The following is a 21545-nucleotide window of genomic DNA, read 5'->3' as shown; positions in this document are numbered from 1 at the left end:
TTTAATTTTGAACCGGGTGGAAAGTAGACAGTCCATATTGGTTGGAAATCTCAATGTTGTAAATCTTATAGTTCATTTCCCTTTAAATTTAAAAAGACTTTGATTAAAGCATTTTTCACAAATCATACTATCACCTGTATGAAAATGTGTTTTTTTGTGTATTTTTATAGTTTTGATTAGTGTTTTTACATAATAATATGTATACTGTAAGTGTGCTTTACTTTTTAAAATGTAGAAATATTTTGTAATACTTGGAGCGTTTACATGGCTTGATATTAATATAAATTTATTTGATTTTCCTAGGGGTTTTGTTTTATTAATAGATTATCTTTCTTGGAATAAATTTCAAGAACTATGATTACTTGATCAATAAGATGACTCTTAGTGAATCCTGGTTTATTTTGCCTAATTGCCTTGTTGAGAATTTGTATAAAGTCGCAGTAGTAATATAAAGGATTGGTCACATCTGTTTGTAAAAATTCTCTTTTAGTTTTTATAAATATTTCTCTATTTTGGTTAGTTTAATAAAAGAACACACATAGATTATTTTGGTGTGTATCATAGTTTAAATTCAAAAGAAGTATCATAGATGTTAGAGAAACTTTAAAGAAATGATTTGGATCTCTGGGTATTACTGTCTGTTTCTCACCTTCATTTCAATTTTTAGGAAGCTGATGGAACTTTGGATTGTATCAGCATGGCCCTGACTTGCACCTTTAACAGGTGGGGCACGCTGCTTGCAGTCGGCTGCAATGACGGTCGAATCGTCATCTGGGATTTCTTGACGAGAGGCATTGCTAAAATAATTAGTGCACACATTCATCCTGTCTGTTCTTTATGGTAAGGCGTTTTAAAGTTTAATGTATTAAATATGAATTAAATTGGGATGAATTGTAACTGTATAATTGCCAGTCTAACTAGATAAATTTTAGTATTTAAAGTTCTGAGTCTTTGGCCATTAGTAACATAATTTCTCATAGCTTGTAGAAAGGTTGGCTCATGCTGATGTTGAACACTTGTGGGGAGAAATTCATTGCAATATGGATCAGTGTCAGGCTGTCTGAGAATCCCGCAGTACTGAAATGAGACATTTGCAGATTGCAGCAGATTGCAGGTCTTATTTGTGATACTGACCTTTTCATTAGAATAAAGAAATCTTGGTTAGGAGGGAAGCTTGAAAGTTCAGGTGTCCAGCCTTGTCCTGTTCCTAAATTACAGCAGTTGTAGTGATCACAAACATGCCTGTTCCTTCATTGAATTGTAGTTATTAAGGCTTTTTATCAAAAATATTGACCTGAAATCTGATATTAAATAAATTCCCTTTGATTTTATTCTTACTCTCAGGGACTGTTTCTTTCCGAACATTTTATTTTGGGGCAACACTTCTTTTAAATGAGCTTGGGATCAAAAACCCCTTATCCGGTCTAGATTTATTAAGCTAACATACTTCCTTTGGCCTAAATATAAGCAGCTGTGGTATTATAAAGCACTTGTTTGCGAGGAGGCCTGAATCCCAGTCTAGGATTGGCCACTAATGAACCAGCAGCTTTGGCCAGAACTTTTCTCTAAAATGTAAAATGAGAGAACTGGCCTATATAATTTCTTAGGCCCTTTCTAGTTCTTTTGCATTTTATTTCTTTTTTATTATTATGCTTTTGCAATAAAGATTTAAGTAGATACATACATTTTTATCAGCTTTATTAAGATATGTATAGTTCACATGTTGTAACATCCACCCAACTAAAGTGCACATTTCACTTTTTTATATTTTCAGAGTTGTGCAGCTATCATCACAATCTAATTTTAGAAGTGCTGCCACTTAAATTATTCATATTTTTATTATAAAATAATAATATTTAGAAAATTAAAGAAAATACAAATGCAATAAAAAGGAGAAAGACTATCTTCCATAGTCTTACCACATAGATATAACTACTATAAATATTTTGATTTGTTACTATATATTTTTTAAAAGCAAAGTTTGTGTGCCGTGTTTTATATTTTGCTTTTTTCCTCATTAACACCAGACATTTTCCTGCTTGTGTAGCCTTTAAAAGCTTTTTTTAATGGCTATGTATCTTCTGGTAGATAAACCATAGTTTGCTTGATTATTTTTTGTTTCTCTGCTATGTAGTGTTTAGTCAGTCTCTTTGCACATAAAAGTTTTTCTCTCATACAATCATTTCTTCAGCAAACATTGAACATGAATTATGTGCCAGATATTGTTTTAAGCATTTAGGGTAAAAGTTAGGGTTTGGGGGAGACAAAAACAAGTACTAAAGGTTTGTAGGTCCTACATAAGAACTACATTTGAAATTTAGTGGAGGCAAAGGAGGAAATGATGAATTGTATTGGAGAAGAATAGCGGTCAGAAAAAGTTTCAAAGATAGGGTGATTTCTAACCTCAGACTTGTAAGATGAGTGGGTGTTTCCCACTTGTATCCCAGGCAGCTCTGCAGAGACAAAAGCAGGTCAGCTTGGTACAAGCATGGGAACAGGAGGAACCGCAGCGGTTCAGATTCGCTGGACTGTGCTGTGGACGATGTGGTAGGGCAGCAGCCGAGGTAAACCGCGCTCCGAGGAGCACGGTAGGTGCTGCCCTGTACACTGAAGTCTCATCCGGGTGGTACCGTGCGGCCGTTAAAGCTCTGTGGGAAGAAAGGTGACACGCTCGCCTTTCGTTTTAGAAGGCCTCTAGAGCAGCGTGTGGGAAAGAGGACGGCAAATGAGGACAGGAGTGCAGAGGTCTGGGTTAGAGAGGGTGAGGACGGATGCGATAGGAGAGCAGCTGGATGGTGCAGATGTGAGAGACGGTAGAAATTAGAGGGCATAGGCGTTGATGAGGTAAGGGGTGTGAGTGAAGTAGAGAAGTCGCGATGACGGCCCTTAGGTCTCCCACTTGGATGAAGATGTTAATGTAAGATCTGAGGGAGATGCAGTGAATCGCAGTGTGTGTCTCCTGTGCGTTGTTGCACGCAGCTGTTTTGTGAGTATCTGCCCTGGCATATGGTAAGGGTGTGCACACGGGACCTTGGCTGCCACTTTACTGCCGTGTTCCCAGCTTCTAGCATTATACCTGGTGTACAGTAGACACGTGCGCACTTGTTTGGTGAGTAGGGTATCTTAATGAAGAGTTTTTGTCACAGAACTTGATTATTAAGAACTTTAAAACATGCAAACAATATATGAGTATATAGAGTAGAAAATGAGAGCCCCTTGTCTACTCTTTGAGGTATCCCCAGGCAAGAATACTGGAGTGGGTCGCCATGCTCTCCTTCAGGGCATCTTCCCAACCCAGGAATTGAACCCAGGTTTCCCGCATTGCAGGCAGATTCTTTGCCATCTGAGCCACCAGGGAAGCCCAAATTAGAGAATGAAATATATCTTTTATCTGTAAGATCTATCTGTATCTCTCACATATATAAAAATATACATACACAAGTAAATGTGTATTTTTTAAAAATGGAAACATTGTTTTATAGCTTCGTCTTCCACTTAATATATGGGAGATGTTTTTCTGTATTGATATATATGTGTGTGTGTACATAGGTATAGTATTACTTGGTATGTGTGCATCGTAACTGTTCCTGATTTTTGTTAAATATATTTATACGTGAGAGTTAAGGTCAGTAATTACACACATTTTGCATTTTTCTTTGATCCAGCCTCACTTAGAGTATGACTTTATGTATTAATTGTTGTATAATATTTGTACATATTAAGGACTAAGAACATTTCACCAAGAGGAGTTTCGGATAGGTATAATAGTTGTCTTCAGCTATTACAGAACTGACATATGCCACACAGAAATTGACCTAAGGAGAAGCAGCAGGACTCGTAGATAGTGAGTGGAATTTATGGGGAAACAAATGTTAGCTTAGAATAGAGAAGAGCTCCCAAGCAGAGTGCCTGTGGATGGGGTGGACTGCCCAGGGAAGAACTTACCAGTGGGACGGGCCCTTCGTGGTCTTGCTGTCTCTTACAGTTGCTGCAGAAGATATTCAAGCACTGGATGGGGGCCACGGGATAGGTAGAAAAAATGATATTTAAGATTCCAAGACCTGTCTGTCTTTTGGAAAGAAACAGTATTATCAGATGTGAGAATGTACGAGAATCCCTCGTTCTTGAACTTACGGAATTTGGAACTGAAGAATGTACTGTTAATTCCCTCTACTATAACAGAAACACAAGCCTGCTGTAAAACAAAAAGTTACTCAGGTGCGGAGGGTCTAAAGGAACAGTGGCGTCACAGCTACGTTCTGCCGTGTCGTGAGAGGCCCTGCAGTGCTAGGAGTGCTGCAGAAGGCCCTCGTTTCTCCCTCCCAGTTCCCCAGCTTCTCCCATTCCCAGTACTTCCGTTCTTTTGGCTGGTTTCTCTTGATATTTGTCTTAACATTTCTAAAGTACTTACGCATATTCCTGTTAGTTTAATTTCAAGAACTTACTCATGACTTCTTACTACAGTGTATGTGGGTCTTGGCTCACCCTCTTACCCTCTCTTTACCCACTGAAATTGGGTGGACCATTGACCTCTTTGTTATCAACCCTCAAGTTACAGTGTTTGTAGGCACCTTCCTTTTTCGGTTGGCATTCCCAGAAAGGTCCTCTTGTGGACTGGGAGTGTTCCAGAGGTGGTGGGAGAGGCGCCTGAGTCCTTTGTGTGCAGACGTGAGCTCAGTCCCGCCACACGCACTTCCTCAGCTCACGCCTGCCTTTCTCTGCGTTGAGTGTCAAGTCTGGGAATACATTTATCTTGTCTCTGATATAAATAATGGTTTTTGAGCACAGTAAGTGCTAAGAGTTTTATGTGCGTTAATTTTAATTCTCTGGTCTGCAGATACTGTTATTATTTCCATGTTATAAATGAGAAAGTTGAAGTTCAGAAAGATTATATAACTTGCCCAAGACCACACAGCTAGAAGGTCATAATGTCTAGGCTTGAGTATAAATCTGACTTGAGCCTGTGTTCTTAACCATGGAACTGTGTTACCTCCTATAAGTTCCTAAGTAGCAAATCCTATTCATTGCAAAATTTGAATTAAGACTCATTTAGGGTTTCTTTTTCTGTTTGTTTGTTCTTTGTTTCTCTGTTTTCTTTCTTTTTTTTTTTTTGGCTTTCTGTAGGTTACTGACCTATTTTTAGAGTTTCATCTTGACTTATCTATATTATTTTTGAGTTTCTTTCTTTGTCTAGCTTGTATAGCTTTTTAATGGTTGCTAGATATTACATAATATGTACATAACTTATCACAGTCTACTCACGTTGACGTTTCCCTAGTTTAAGAGCAGCATAGAAACTTTACCTCTCTTTCCCTTCCTTGTTTATAATATAATTGTCTTAAACATTTCCTCTATGTATATTGATATCTACCTAAGACAGCGTTAGGATATTTGTTTCAAACATCAGACCTTGAGAAAAAGTATTTAATTTTTTAAACACTTTTCATTATTCTTTCTTCCTGATGTTCTAAGATTCCTTCTTTCCTGATGATGTGAGATTTCTTCTTTGCTTAGAGAACCTCCATGAGCCATTCTTTTAGGGTAGGTCTGCCGGTGACAGAGGTCTTGATTTACCTCTTGGTTTCTGAAGGTTGCTGTCTGGATGTAGAATTGGGGACGGCAAGTCTTTTCTTCTAGCACTTGACAACATGTCACTGCCTTTGGGTCTCCATGGTTTCTGATGCAAAATTTGCTGTCATGTAAATTGTTGTTCCGACAAATAAGATGTCATTCCTCTTGCTGCTTTCAAGGTCTGTTTTCTTTGCCATTAGTTTTCAGAAATTTGTGTCTTGGAGTGGATTTCTTTGAATTCATCTTCTTTGAGGTTTGCTTAGCTTCTTGAATCTGTATGTTTTATATCTTTTGTCAAATTTGAAAAAATTTCAGTCATTATTTCTTCAAATACTTTTAAGCCTTACTCTCTTTATTTTCTCCTTAGAACTCTGATGCCATGGATATTAGATATTAGATCTTTTGTTACAGTCCCACAGGTCCCAGAGGCTCAGTTCATTTTTTTCATGGCATTTTTTTCTGTTTTTGTTAAGATTGGGAATTTTATATTCTGTCTTCCAGTTTACTGATTCTTTCCTCTTTTCCACTGGCTGCTGAACCCGTCTTTTGAATTTTTTTTTTTAATTTCAGTTTTTATATTTTTCAGTTCTTAGATTCCCATTTGGTCATCTTCTGTTTCTTTGCTGAGATTTCTTTTTTCCCCCATTTGTTCCAAGCATGTTTGTAATTGCGTGATGAAGCATTTTAATGATGGCTGCATTGAAATGTTTGTTAGGTTCGAATACCTGTGTTATCTCTATGGCAGTGTCTGTTGGTTGTCCTCTGACTCTCTGGGAGGGCGTGTGCTCAGTGTGTGTGCCCATTGACGCTGCTCGGTTGCTGACATCTCCATCACCTGGCCCAGGACATATGAGGCAAAGAGAAAACCTAAGGATCTCACGGCTGTGTTGTTCCTCAGATCCTACCGTACCCAGCCAGTCTGGCTCTTCTTTACCTTTGTTTTCTGTATAATGTCCAGGATGTTTAACTATACTTAGCAGGAGGAATTAATTTCTTTCTTAATTCTTTTAAATAACAGATACCTATCTCTATTGTTTAGCTTATACTTTGATGGTGCTACTGTAGGGCCAAATTCCGAAAATTCAACTACTCCTTCTTCTGCCTTCAAGGGGAAGAAAACTTGCTTTTGTTAAATCAACACTTAAGGGCCTGCTGATTTTTACACTCTTCTAAAATGTTTGAGTCTCTTTTTTCACTGAGCCATCTAAATTGTTATCTTGAACTGTTAAGAGCTTCTGTTGCTAGATATGAAGATATCTTGTCATGAAAACATTTATTGCTTAGTGTTAGGAAAGCTTATAGATTTGAGTATATGTTTAAAAAATGAAGAAGAAGAAACATTGGTGACCCATACAGTTAGGGCGATAAGTGTGACTCATGCATTTTTATCTGTAAGGTGATATGGTATTTTTAACTTAGAATATGTGCTAAGTTACCCTTTTTTCCTTCTCAGCTGGAGTCGAGATGGTCATAAGCTCGTGAGCGCGTCCACTGATAACATAGTGTCACAGTGGGATGTCCTGTCAGGCGACTGCGACCAGAGGTTTCGATTCCCTTCACCCATCTTAAAAGTCCAGTATCATCCGCGAGATCAGTATGTTTAATTTGAGCTATTCTTTCCTGGGGTGGGTCTGATTCTGTCTAAATTATCTCTAAGCTCATGGTAATTTCAGTTTAAGGTGTTAGGAGGCAAAAGCACACATCTCTTGAAACCTCTTCTACATGAATGAATTTCTCTGTCTTGGTTGGTTCTGAATAGATTTCAAAGATACTGTTGTGGTAGTTTACAATTAAAAACTGGCCTATAATAATTAAAACTTTGAAATGGGCAAAGATAGAAATAAGTATAATAACTGTTCTTGACCTGGGGTTTTCCCCCAATTATTTGAATTTCTTTGGTACCGGAAATAGTTCATTATGAAAACTACATTTAAGGAACTTCCCTGGAAATCCAGTGGCTAGTACTGTGTCCCTCCCAATGCCAGGGGTCCTGGGTTCGGGAAGCTGGATCCCACATGCAGCAGCTAAGACCTAGCACAGCCAAATAAATAAAATATTTTTTAAAATTATATTTATGTAGCTGCTGCTGCTAAGTCGCTTTAGTTGTGTCCGACTCTGTGCAACCCCATAGACAGCAGCCTACCAGGCTCTGCCATCCCTGGGATTCTCCAGGCAAGAACACTGGAGTGGGTTGCCATTGCCTTCTCCAGTGCATGAAAGTGAAGTCACTCACTTGTGTCCGACTCTTCGCGACCCCATGGACTGAAGCCTACCAGGCCCCTCTGTCCATGGGATTTTCCAGGCAAGAGTGGGGTGCCATCGCCTTCTCCTGTTTATATAGAGTTACCCACCATTCAGTTACTGAGATACAAGTATTTTCATTTCTCTAGGTTCTCTTTTAGTTAAGTTCTCATTAAGTTTAAAGCTTATTATATAGTGCTTCATAGCTCACAAAGCACTTACTAGCTCACAAAGCATTTGTCTGTGTTAGCTGTACACAAATATGTATTTTTACATAGTTTTAACTGATGTTTTGCTTTTTCATTTTCATGCATATTTTACCAGTTTGCTACATCTTCATATTTATTTTTAATGATTACATTTTGTTTTGTCAAGGTAGGATCCCATAACTTTACTCAGTCATTTCCCTATTATTAGAAATTTAGAGTTTAGTCTTTTTCAACTATTTTAAATATCCTTGGGCTGGATAGGTTGATGAGGGTAGTGGATAGGAATTAGGGAAAAAGGGCAGAGAGTCAGCTTTCTGATACCATAGCAACTGCCAATGTGCTATTCATATTTTTAAACAGGAACAAGGTTCTCGTGTGTCCCATGAAATCTGCTCCTGTCATGTTGACCCTTTCAGATTCCAAACATGTCGTTCTGCCCGTAGACGATGACTCCGATTTGAACGTGGTTGCATCTTTTGATAGGCGAGGAGAATATATCTATACAGGAAATGCAAAAGGCAAGGTAAGCCTGGAAGCTTAGGAGCTGATGAAATAAGTAAGCATCAGTCATCCTGCATGTTGGCTCATTTCGTGTTTACTTGTTCTCTTTTCTTTGAAATTTCTTCTGTCCCTGGACTGAGTGTGCTTCCTGCCTGTGGCAAATACAGCCTGTTCTGACATGCCTTAATAATTTCTGTTCTTTGGATTTAGAGTGGTCAGAGAGTATTCGATCTAGAAGAGGATGGAGGGCCTTTACTGGGTGCTAGCAATAAAGGGCCATTACTAAATTATAAAATTTAAAAATCATCAATGGAATATTGCTAACAAGATGTCTGATATCTTGGTCTGAAAATATTGTATAATTTAGGCCACTTTAATCTGTTTTGTGTAGTAAGAAGTTAGGTTAAAAAAAGAGGTTAAGTAAGTTTTAGGATCCTTTTCAAACTTTTTAGAGTTTGAGTTCCATTGCATTTTTTTTTTTTCCTTTTTGACTGGGTCATATCAGTTAGTATGGCTACTTAAGAGAGTGGCAGTGTTGTGGGTATTTTTGTGGTAAAATGCACTTACAGCGTACTGTCTTAACCATTCTTAAGCGTGCAGCTCAGTAGTATAAAGTACATCGATATTGTGCAGTCATCAACGTCATTTATCTCCAGAGCTCTTTTCATCTCACACTTACCTTGTACTTATTAAATGACTTGCTGTTCCTTACTCCCTTTCAGCCCCTGGAAACCATCATTCTCCTTTCTGTTTCTATGAAGTTGGAACTCATCCAGTATTTTTTGTGTGTGACTGGCTTATTTCACTTAGCATAATGTCCTTAAAGATTCATTCATGTTGTAGCACATGTCTTCAAAATTTCTTTCCTTTTCATATCCAAGTAATATTCCATTGTATGTATATGTCACATTCTGTTTATCTGTTGATGGATACTTGGGTTGCTTCCACTTTCTGTCTCTTGTGGATAATGTTAAACACTGTCTTTTAAACATAGGTTAAGACATTGTCTTTAATTGAAGGGGTAAAAGCAAGTTGAATAGAGACACTTAGGTTTTCACCCAGTCTTTGCCCAATTTTAAAAACAGAACCCGTATCTAATTACTGTAAATTATCAGAATATTTACTTACTTTTTTTCTCTGTTAAACTTTAGATTTTGGTCCTAAAAACCGATTCTCAGGATCTTGTTGCTTCCTTCAGAGTAACAACTGGAACAAGCAATACCACAGCCATTAAGTCAATAGAGTTTGCCCGGAAGGGGAGGTGAGTACCCGGAAGGGGAGGTGAGTGCCCGGAAGGGGAGGTGAATGCGGCCTGTCTCTTTAGAGACAGTCTTAAAAGTGAGCAGAACGCAGAATACATTGAGAGTCATAGTTTTTGTGTGTATTATACTTAAACTTTTTAAGAGTTTATTTAAAAAATATTTGTAGAAACGGTTACTGTCTGGTTCTTAAGTTTGTAAAATTTACTGCATTGAGCCAGCAGACACATCTTACCGGAGTTTCACAGGCAGTTGCTTTACAGAAAAGATGTCTGAGTGGTCTGTGCTTAGAACCAAAATGCCTGGCACATGGTAAGCACTGGGCAGAGATGAGCTATTTATTATATTGTAATCAGAATTGATACCGCAGAATTCACATAGTAATTGAATATGCAGTTTACTTACGTGAAACTTATTTATCCTCTTACTTTCAGATGTTTTCCTAGTAAGTTTGGTTACCCAACTAGAAGTAGATATCAACAGAAACAAGAAGAAAATAGGTTGTCAATAAGAGAAATTGTCAGTAAGAGAAGTGATGGTCACTTTAGTTTGTATAGAAATCACTGTTCACACTTAGAAGACATTCATGTTCAATTTCTCTTGAATTCAGAAAAAGTGAAGTCTGTAAGAAAGTGGTAAAATAAGTTGTATTTTAGACAGATTTCCAACACTTCCAGTGTTAAAAATTTGGGCAATCCAAATGATATATTAACTCATTAAGAAGAATATATTGTACTGTAACTAAAATAAGCCAGAGGAATGAAGTGTTTATATATATGTAACTGTAAGCTTGTAAATTTGGGAAACTGGTTTCAATATATAGGTTTTGGATTTTAGTCAAATACTGGTACATATAGGGTTCAGGGATTACACAGGAAGTACTGATATAAAGCATTTTCTCACTTCACATTATATTTTAGCTTGAAAGGTGACAAGTAGATATATAAGTAGTCTGGTCCATTATTTTAGATTTTTACTCATTCTCTTCCTTATTTGTTAGTTGTCTTGTGGTATTCTTAGTAACTGGTAGTCATGGAAAGTGTTAACAGGAACAGATTTCTGACCTCTGGTGTTGATATTTTTATCGTTTCTGTAGTTGCTTTTTAATTAACACAGCGGATCGAATAATCAGAGTTTATGACGGTAGAGAAATCTTAACCTGTGGAAGAGATGGAGAGCCTGAACCCATGCAGAAATTGCAGGACTTGGTGAACAGGTACGTGCCATAACCCGGATGAATGTGTGCTCATTCATTACCTGGGGTCCGGTTCTGGTTCTCCTTGGGTACTTTCTTTGTCCTTAGGACCCCGTGGAAGAAATGCTGTTTCTCTGGGGATGGGGAGTACATAGTGGCAGGGTCAGCCCGGCAGCATGCCCTGTACATCTGGGAGAAGAGCATTGGCAACCTGGTAAAGATTCTCCATGGGACCAGAGGAGAGCTCCTCCTGGATGTAGCTGTAAGTAGGATGAGAGGTTGCTGCTGTTACTTACGTAACACAGAAAACTGGATTCACTCTTAGAACTGACTTTTCTTTGCTTCTTTAAAATTTAGTGGCATCCTGTTCGACCCATCATAGCGTCCATTTCTAGTGGAGTGGTATCTATCTGGGCACAAAATCAAGTAGTAAGTACTTTTCTAGTTATGCTTTGAAACTAGATACTCTTTCTGTATCAGTGACCCTTGCAAGTAGTAAGACAGAAGTTCCTTTATTGACTTTCTTTTCCACAGATTCTTCTAACCTGATCACGTGGTTCTCTGCATCTAGTTTTGCTTTACGAGGAGGGTCTTGGTCCAAAGCCAGTTTACTAGCTCTGCTTTCAGGGAGAAAGTCTAGGGTACTTCCTGGTATATTTTTCTGTTGCTTATTGAGATAGAGCTTTCTTGTGCTTTTCCTATTTTCAGCTCAGTTAGATTCTGTTTTGCATTTGGTTTTATTTTGAAAACTTTAATTATATTATTAATCCATGTAGTCATAAGAAAACTTAACATTTTACCTCAGAATTACATCTTAAAAAGATGAAGGACGTGCCTGGTGGTCCAGTGATTAAGAATCCACCTGCTAGTGCAGGGGCCACTGGTTCGATCCCTGGTCCAGGAAGATCCCCCACGCTGTGGGACAGCTAAGCCCCTGTGCCACAACTCTGAGCCCGAGCTCTAGAGCCAGTGCTCCGCAACAGGAGAAGCCAGTACGTTGAGAAGGCCATGCACAGCGGTGAAGAGTAGCCCCACTTGCCACAACTAGAGAAAGCCCATGTGCTGCAGTGAGGATCCAGCACAGCCAAATAAAGAAGTAAAATCATTTTTTAAATCCTTAAAATGTTTTAAAGAAGACAGTTGTTCATGAAAGAATTGCAGTTAATAATATGGCATGTTTAAGATAGGAAATGTCTTAAGATAGTAAAACCTATAGATATCTAATTTTTATTATCTGCAAAATTTGGTCTCAGAATTTTGAGTCTCTTATGCCCAAGCCTTTCATTTATGTCCTTAATGTCTAGATTACAGACTGTTGCTTTCTCCTATGGTTAAGTAGTGTATTTTGTTTGTGGCATAGGAAAACTGGAGTGCATTTGCGCCAGACTTCAAAGAATTGGATGAAAATGTAGAATATGAAGAAAGGGAATCAGAGTTTGATATTGAAGATGAAGATAAGAGTGAGCCTGAACAGACAGGTAATATTTCTCAATTGCAGATAGTATTTCCCAAAGGAAAAATGATTGTTTTAACTCAGTACTCATTGTTAATTTGTGCTGAAAATTCATTTCAGCACTTAGTCTAATTTTTTTCCTCTAAGCTTGCACTTTTAATAGAATCTTTATTTGTAAGGCATTGACTCAGAGCTTACATGGGCATTACTAGGGCTTGAGCAGCTCTCTAATGAGGATTTGCATACAGCACCTAGCAAAGCCACCCACACATGCTGGGTGCTGAGCTGCTGTTGGGTGTTGTCATTCCTTTGTCAGTAACAGGAGGTAAATAGCATGGACTCGAGTCAGACTGCCTTAGACAGAATACTTATTCTTTAAACCTGAACTTCCTTATCGGTAAAAACTCTGCCTTTTAGGGTTGTGGGGAAAATGAAACAGTTCGTGTAGAGGGCTCACAATAGTGGCTAGGTTATAATGAGCATTCAGATGTTCTTTTCTAATAGATCATGATCGTTGTTATTTCCATCTCTTGGCTTCTGAACTTCTAAATAGGAAACACCTTGAGAATAAATACCTCACTTTATAGCCCCCTAGTGTATAAGCACAGGGCACAGGGCTTTGCGTCTGGCGGGGTTTGTGTGTATGAATGCGTAATGTGCCCTGCTGGCACTGTCACTGACTGCTGGGCTTCTTGATGGTGCCAGGAATCAAGGAATTGGCGTTGAGGTTAGTTCTCTCCAGCCTGAAGGTGCCGGTCCTCACTTCTGTGACATAAGATATCTTGTATGCTTCAGGAATCTTAGGAAGACTGTCGGGACTATAGGATATTTTGGACTGTATTGGTGTTATTGGATTGTGTTGCATGGAAAGCTTCTCAAACTTGTGCATAAGTTGTTTCTTCTTCCCATCTCCTTGGCACATTGCACATGCCTTTATTGTAGCACTCACGTTGTGGAACTGAAATTATCCGTTTCTATGTCTCCCCAGTTAGACTACTGGGGCTTTTACAAAAAAACTGTTCCCAACTTTCTGGGGCAGTGCTGTATCCCCAGTGTCTAGCATATGGTGGAAGTTCAGCACGAATTTGCCAGACGACTAAGTTAAATGTGTGCCTGATTTGCCTCCTTTGTTTCTCCTGGATTTCAGTTTATGAACATCCTAAGCTGCATGTAAGCAGCAGTCTTCCACTTCTTCTCACAGCCCTACTGTGTTTCTGCCCTGCAGGGGCTGATGCCGCAGAGGACGAGGAAGTAGATGTCACCAGCGTGGACCCTATCGCGGCCTTCTGTAGCAGGTGAGCTGGAGGCCAGGCCTCAGGGTGCGCCTCCTCTTCAGTCTCTGGGTGTGCTGCTCAGTCCCCACTGTTCCTCAGTCCCGTCTGCCTTTAGGCTCAAAGAGTTAACTCCTGTGATGTGCAAGAGGTCCCTTCCATTCTCCCTTGATAGAAAATCTTAAGGAAGTGAAGTAATTAATTTTATGCCATTTATTTTTACTACTCATTTTATCATATTGTCTGATTTTCTTTTATCCATCTTGGCTTTTGTGAAATTTTAGGTCCTTACCTGTTGCTTATGGTTAGATGATTCTGCCCTAGAGGAAGGGTTCATGGTTTAAGCAACTTTCTCCTCTTTTTTCCTATCCCTTTTCTGATCCTGTTCCAAATAGTGATGAAGAACTGGAAGATTCAAAGGCTCTATTATATTTACCCATTGCCCCTGAGGTAGAAGACCCAGAAGAAAATCCTTATGGCCCCCCACCGGATGCAGTCCAAACCTCCCTGATGGACGAAGGGGCTAGCTCAGAGAAGAAGAGGCAGTCTTCAGCAGACGGGTCCCAGCCACCTAAGAAGAAACCCAAAACAACCAATATTGAACTGCAAGGAGTACCAAATGATGGTAAGGGCCGCATTTCCTCTCTCTCACCTGATAGACCCACTCTCCTTTCTGGCTGATATTCCCTTAAAGGAAGTTTTCCATGAGTCTTTTTTGTAGTGTTTTACAGCTTTGTAACAATTTTATCTGCTTTCACTTCTCTTTTAAAATGGGGGAGATTCTGCCCTCAGTACTTTTCCTACGATAACACGCTTTAAGTCTTCTGACGTCTGGATCAGTTTGTTTAAGTACCAGGCTTCCTCTACCTCTCCTCCCACATTCTCATTAGGTGATAAAGTATACTACTGGTCAGATCTGGGCAGTCTTAATTCTAGAAGCCTTGTTAGTCACATGGTAGAGCCTGGATTCTTACCCTGGTCTGCTGAGTTCCAGAGCCCATTCACTTTCTGCTTTTACGTACCAGTGTGTGCATGTGCTCCTGTTCTGACTTGTGTGATAAAGTATCAGTGGGTCTTTGATCTCCCTTTTCTATTTAGAGCTGCTGTCAGTCAGTTCAATCGCTCAGTTGTGTCCGACTCTTTGTGACCCCATGAATCACAGCATGCCAGGCCTCCCTGTCCATCACCAACTCCCGGAGTTCACCCAAACTCATGTGCGTCGAGTCGGCGATGCCATCCGGCCATCTCATCCTCTGTCGTCCCCTTCTCCTCCTGCCCCCAATCCCTCCCAGCATCAGAGTCTTTTCCAATGAGTCAACTCTTTGCATGAGGTGGCCAAAGTATTGGAGTTTCAGCTTTAGCATCATTCCTTCCAATGAACACCCAGGACTGATCTCCTTCAGAATGGACTGGTTGGATCTCCTTACAGTCCAAGGGACTCTCAAGAGTCTTCTGCAACACCACAGTTCAAAAGCGGCACTCAGCTTTCTTCACAGTCTAACTCTCACATCCATACATGACCACTGGAAAAACCATATCCTTGACTAGATGGACCTTTGTTGGCAAAGTAATGTCTCTGGTTTTCAATATGCTATCTAGGCTGGTCATAACTTTTTTCCAAGGAGTAAGCATCTTTTAATTTCATGGCTGCAGTCACCATCTGCAGTGATTTTGGAGCCCCAAAAAATAAAGTCTGACACTGTTTCCCCATCTATTTCCCATGAAATGATGGGACCGGATGCCATGATCTTAGTTTTCTGAATGTTGAGCTTTAAGAGAGCTGCTATAGCTTGGTGTGAACCATATAGGCTATGTGTGCCTTTTGCCCAAGCAACTATTTCTCATGTAATGGCTGCTCTTTTGTAGTATTACAATTAATAAACAAAAACAAACTTTTCTTCTTGTGTTAGTGGACTTGGGACACAAGCAAAACTCTTTGCTCATGGGTAGGCGGCATGCGTGTGCTTGCTTGGGGTGACGTGTGGATTCCTTTCCAAGCCTATCTGTCCTTTTACAGAAGTCCATCCACTACTGGGTGTGAAGGGGGATGGCAAATCCAAGAAGAAGCAAGCAGGCCGGCCTAAAGGATCAAAAGGTAAAGAGAAAGATTCTCCATTTAAACCGAAACTCTACAAAGGGGACAGAGGTTTACCTCTGGAAGGATCAGCGAAGGGTAAAGTGCAGGCGGAGCTCAGCCAGCCCTTGACAGGTAAGGACACATTGGGAGCACTGTCTGGCTTTCTTCGTGGCCTTGCTTTGTACAGCCCCTGACTCCGTTTAACTGCAACATTTTTTTCCTTCCTTCCCTCCTTTTCCCCAGTGGCAGATAATTCTCTGAGTTTTAAGCTGCTCCCAAGGGCAGCTCAACCAGATTTGGCGTTATTCAGTGGCTGTTAACCTTGGGTCCATAACTAGGTTTCAGGGATCTGCATTCCCTTGGTCTTTTTTTTTCCCCCTCAAAAATTCTTTTTAACAGCATTAACTACCTGCTACACTTGAATAATTTCTAAATGTTGATGCCTGGTCTAGCTGTCTCTTAATCCCAAAGTCCTACTGTGCCTAACTACTTCCCAACCAGATTTGGCTTAATTCAGTGGCTCTTAACCTTGGGTCTGCAACTATATTTCAGGGGCTCTCCATTCCCTTGATCTTATGTGCAAAACTTTGTGTGAATATTTTTGTGGGGGAGATGCTTATACATTTCACAGGATTCCTTTAAGAATCCATGACCCCAAAAAGGGTAAGAACCCCTCGTTTAATTAATATTTTCATCTATATTTGCCTCTGTGTTTTTTGTTTTGTCTCAAAGATCCAGGCAGATAACCAAAAATATGAGCTTCTTTATACAGCCCCTGACTGTTTAACTGTATCATCTTTTTTCTCTCTCTTCAAATTGTTCAAATCCCAGAGGTGGTGTTTTTCTCTCTCTCAGTATTCTAGAAACAATGATGGAGTTGTTAGTAGTACTGTCATGTTAAGGAAGAAGATGAGGTTTATTTTATTTTATTTTTTTAAAACAACACAAGAGATTATCCAAAAGACAAACTTTGTAGCTTCTTAATACCTAAGCTTCTTGATACTTAGCGAAGTTTTCACAGTTCTCTAGGTTTGAGGGATTTTTATTGGAGGATGGAGAACAGTTTCAGTTTCCTATCAAATACTTGTGAATCTAGGCTAAAGGGTCTTTTGTTTGGAAAACAGTAATCAATTTAGCACTTAATTCTACTGAAACATTGTTGGGTTTTGGAAACTTTTCTTTCAGGCACTGCTTTAGTTAGCATAGTAGTCTCAGTTTTCTGTGGCCAGGTCTATAAATTCGGAGGCAGGACTAACAATGTATCAGTGATTATATTTGAGGGGATTTTTCCACCATATTAAAAATTTTAATTGTGTTCATCCAAATGTGAGGATATGCACTAGAATGCAAACCAGAGCTCCTTAAGCCAGTTCACATTGTGAACATCAGTTCTCTCCTACAAGAAGCTGGAGCGGGCTCAGTGACTCATCGGTCTGAGTATTCCCCCTCAAATTCACTGGATTTTCACAGTCTTAAACCGTACCACTAGGGCACTAGCATTTTTTCCCCAATAACAGTATTTATGTTACTCCGCTGATTTATCACCTCCGCATTCAGTTCATTTAGGGCCATGTCTATATATTTTAAAAAAGGCCCTAGAACAAGTTATATGGGTATTGCTAACAAAGACTTCAGGTCAGTAATTGACTAAATAAAAAATGATCCTTCCATAACCCATTTCTTGCATAAGCTGATGTTACTACAGAAGAAACTATTTAAATTTCAAACCAATTTCCCTGACCTCAAATGCTAAATTGCTTCAGGATGATTTAAAATGTTGGCAAACATGTTGAATTAATTTAAGTACTCTGACACAGTTTCCCAGCATCTTCAGAATCTATGTAATTAACCATTTGCTCTTTTAATACTAAGTATATGGTAAATAAACCATTTAAAGTTTTTAAAAACCAGATTTTTCTTATGGCCATTAATAGTAACTAAATATTTTTGGCACTTTCCAAATTGGGCTTTTGTCAAAGGTCCCATGAAGTACTCTATGTTTTATGGCTCAGTGTATAAGAGCAGTGGTGTTTTTTAGCTATGCTTCAAAAACATCTAAATAACACTGAAAATCAGAATGTTGCAAAGTTTACTTAGCCCTAAATGAACAGGTTCTTTTATTCCCTTAAGTTCTCAAACTACTGCATTGAAATGTTGAGGCAGGTGTAAAATACATGGTGTTTGTACATGTCAGCATTTCAGAGCTCCTTCTAGCAGAGTGGTTATCATTATCAAGGCCTGTTAGGAGTTTATTCCCACTCACTCAGCTGACAAGTTTAAAAGAGGGTTAAAACCTCCTTAAAGGCTAAAACTTGTGTCTTGAAATAGCAGGGTGCTTCAGACTGGATTTTTATTTTCTACATTATTGTTATTAGGCACTTCAGTTGGTCAGCCTTAAATAGAGGCAGTTATTTTAATGACTTCATCCTTTAAAAGGACTAGGGGAGACTTGTACATAACAAGGCCAGAGTGAGGACGTGCTTTCTTATAACACAGACAAAAGAACTGCCTTTACTGCAAACATTTTACCAGCTTTTCATGATCATACTGTTTGGGGTTCGCAAGGGAAGAATGCTGAAGTGGTTTGCCATTCCCTTCTCCAGTGGACCAGGTTTTGTCAGAACTCTCCACCCTGACCCACCTGTCTTGGGTGGCCCTGCACGGCATGGCTCATAGCTTCACTGAGTTACACAAGGCTGTGGTCCATGTGATCATTTTGGTTAGTTTTCTGTGATGGTGGTTCTCTGTGGGCCATGGTATTAAAGTTCTTGTTTCTTCTGTCTGCCCTCTGATGAATGAGGTTAAGAGACTTGTGCAGGAAACCTGATGGGAGGGACTGACTGTGGGGGAAACTGCTTCTTGCTCTGGTGGGCACTTGAGAGTGAAATAACTGGCTTTTAAAACTCAACATTCAAAAAACTAAGATCATGGCATCTGGTGCCGTCACTTCACAGCAAACAGATGGGAAACAATGGAAACAGTGACAGACTTTATATTTTTTGGCTCCAGAATCACTGCAGACAGTGAATGCAGCCATGAAATTAAGACACTTGGTCCTTGGAAGAAAAACTGTGACAAACCTAGGCAGTGTATTAAAAAGCAGAGACATCACTTTGCAGACAAAGGTGTGTATAGTCAAAGCTATGGTTTTTCCAGTAATCATATATAGATTTGAACCATAAAGAAGGCTGCATGCCAAAGAATTGATGCTTTCAAACTGTGGTACTGGAGAAGACTCTCGAGAGTCCCTTGGATGGCAAGGAGATCAAACCAGTCAATGCTGAAGGAAATCAGTCCTGAATATTCATTGGAAGGACTGAAGCTGAAGCTCCAGTACTTTCGCCACCTGGTGTGAAGAGCCAACTCATTGGAAAAGAACCGGATGCGCGAACAGTTGAGGGCGAGAGAAAAAGGGGACGACAGGATGCGATGGTAGGATGGCATCATTGACTCAATGGACAAGAGCAAACTCTGGGAGATAGTGAAGGACAGGAAGCCTGGCGTGCTGCAGTCCGTGGGGTTGTAAAGAGTCGGACAGGACTAAGCAACTGAAGAACGACATGGTTGTGTACATTGCATATTTGCCTGTATAATCTGTACTTCCTTCTTCCCATCTTGTTCTCTTGCCTTGGTTCCTTGCCCTTTTCCTATATGGATCTCCGAAATGGCCAGATGAAACCCCAAAGTGTGCTGAGGAGCAGGATTGTCAAAAAGCCCCAAAGGGGTGATGTGGTTGAGTGCCAGCCCTTCCTTAGAGGGCCTTAGCCACTAGCTGCCGTGTGGGATCTTCATGAAAACTGTGACTCTTGGGGAGAGTGCTGACACTGAGTATCGTAGTGGGCCGTCAGAGGTCTCCGTTTCAAGACAACCTATCGTGTCTTTTGTGTGGATTTCTTTGGGTGGGGCTTCATCCAGTACCATTTTGGAGGGCCCAGAGGCTGGCTAACACATGCTGTTGATTTTCGCTTGGCTTCCCAGGGCCTTTGAGGTAATAAACACTCATGTCTCACATTCTTCCACATCTTGGAGGTTTTCAGTGAAGCAGCAGCTGCTGTCATTGTGGGTTTTCCACCAGATATTAAGAAATGAAGCTTGATCCTCAGTGGCTGAGGAGGAACCATCCTCAAAGATCAGTCTGACGGGTGTACAGTATTTGCATGTTCAGTGCTTTGTGGACTTTCCTTCCCCACAAATGCCCTAGTTTTGCACTAGAGCCAAATTGTTTGAAGGCAGGATTATAGGTGTAGGCTACTGCTCAAGTTGATAAATGGCAGCTGTTTGTTACTATGTATAATTGATCAGTTAACTGAAGAAACTGTTCAGTAAGCGCGGATTAGTCCTGACAAAGCTGCTATGGTCTGTTGCATGTTGCAACAGGAGATTATGCATTTCAGGGGACACTTGGAAGACTAATAGAGCACCAATAAAAGTAATCTAGCCATCTGGAATCTGGGGCTCGAAAATTCTTCCCTGTCAAACAGCTCATCAGTATTGGATAGGACCAGTGGGCCCACATCCATGACGACGCACTTTCTGTGGTAGGGCCCGTCAGTGAAGCTCGGGGGAAACTCTGAACTGGGGACTGCTCAGAAAGTCTGTATCAGCATTGCTCCATCTGTCAGATTCCCCCTAGTTACCTTACACTTTCCAGAGGACAGTCTTCAGGATCAAAACTGAGATGTGAGCAGAACCACCAGAGTCCCTGTTGCCCCGTGACCACTCAAGGATTGCCCAAGAAGTAGGGCTCCTTGACAGTGAGCACTGTCAGTAGGAAGGGTGACAAGCTGTGGTCTGTCACGTATGGGGTCTAAAGGCCTTGTGGGACGGTGGGCCTGAAGGGCGTGGGATGGTGCTCCTTCTCGAGGGCGGCAGAGGCCAGGCTGAGTGGAGTTGTCACCTCAGGCCCACAGGCCCCCTCAGGCTCCCCTGCGCCACCGCGCTCCTGGTTCTGGCCCCGCACCTTGGGCCTCTGAACCATTTCCTGTTCATTTAGTGAGTCTGATGGTTTTAAATGATTGGTAGGGGCTTTCCCCCAGCCCCTTTCCTTTAAAAACATGATCAGTCTCTCAAAGACTAATCTATGAATTCCTGCTAAGATCAGGTTTTTAGATGGCTAGTTGGGTATTGTCATTCTGTGTGGTCTTACTATCTGACTAAGGTAATGCTTGAAAATTAATATCCAGTGTTTTCTAGGCTACCCTGGCTTAGCTGCTTTGGAGAGGTAACAATAGCAGCTGTTCACTATGAGCTGAATTTTTCTTAATTTTCTATCGCTGGAGGTTTCTGTTATTATGTTGCAGCTGAATAACATTCGGGGCAGATTTTAACTCACCTGGAGATCTGCTTTTCGCTGCTCTGTGTGTCTTGTCCTCCTCGAAGATGTGCTGCTCTGGTGCTGGTTTGTTGCCTGCCGCCTCAACAAGCTTTGTTTCTGGTCTGTTCACAGGAAGAGGGCAATAAGAAAAAACACTAACTGACCTCAGATGAGCCGTATAATGTAGCTTATTAATCATCTTGAGTGCCGTTATAAAATGCACACCACTTTTCCTCTCATGATTTAGGCTTAAAATGTCAGTGTTGTGTCTTCTTTTTAAACTTAGATTGGTCAGAGTCCTTGTGGGAATGATCATGAAAGCTACCTTAAAGTATTTAAAGTCCTGTAGAGTAGATTCTTTTATCTCAGATTATTTTACAAATCAAGAGGTTAATCATTACATTTTATGTTGAAATATCTGAAAAGCTTAAGTACACTTCTGGGGCTTCCCAGG

At 40.2% G+C, this 21545-nt stretch overlaps 1 protein-coding gene across 6 annotated transcripts in view; it reads left to right on the top strand.

Moving 5' to 3' along the window:
- RBBP5 (RB binding protein 5, histone lysine methyltransferase complex subunit) overlaps nucleotides 1-21545 on the top strand; it is a 39192-nt gene that overhangs the window by 15687 nt on the left and 1960 nt on the right. For 3 of the 6 annotated variants that reach the window (XM_019976477.2, XM_019976478.2, XM_070767805.1), the window contains 11 exons: nucleotides 668-840; nucleotides 7025-7165; nucleotides 8382-8544; nucleotides 9674-9783; nucleotides 10878-10997; nucleotides 11085-11238; nucleotides 11334-11405; nucleotides 12337-12454; nucleotides 13655-13724; nucleotides 14096-14325; nucleotides 15718-15909. In XM_019976477.2, the coding sequence (XP_019832036.2) occupies nucleotides 668-840; nucleotides 7025-7165; nucleotides 8382-8544; nucleotides 9674-9783; nucleotides 10878-10997; nucleotides 11085-11238; nucleotides 11334-11405; nucleotides 12337-12454; nucleotides 13655-13724; nucleotides 14096-14325; nucleotides 15718-15909 (1543 nt within the window). The remainder of the gene's footprint in view (nucleotides 1-667; nucleotides 841-7024; nucleotides 7166-8381; nucleotides 8545-9673; nucleotides 9784-10877; nucleotides 10998-11084; nucleotides 11239-11333; nucleotides 11406-12336; nucleotides 12455-13654; nucleotides 13725-14095; nucleotides 14326-15717; nucleotides 15910-21545) is intronic. The other 3 variants (XM_070767806.1, XM_019976480.2, XR_011560701.1) reach the window with 2 other exon arrangements.

This window comes from Bos indicus, chromosome 16, assembly GCF_029378745.1.
Source record: "Bos indicus isolate NIAB-ARS_2022 breed Sahiwal x Tharparkar chromosome 16, NIAB-ARS_B.indTharparkar_mat_pri_1.0, whole genome shotgun sequence".
NCBI classification, from domain to species: domain Eukaryota; kingdom Metazoa; phylum Chordata; class Mammalia; order Artiodactyla; family Bovidae; genus Bos; species Bos indicus.
Note: the sequence above shows the minus strand (reverse complement) of the source record. Positions and strands in the feature narration are given on the sequence as shown.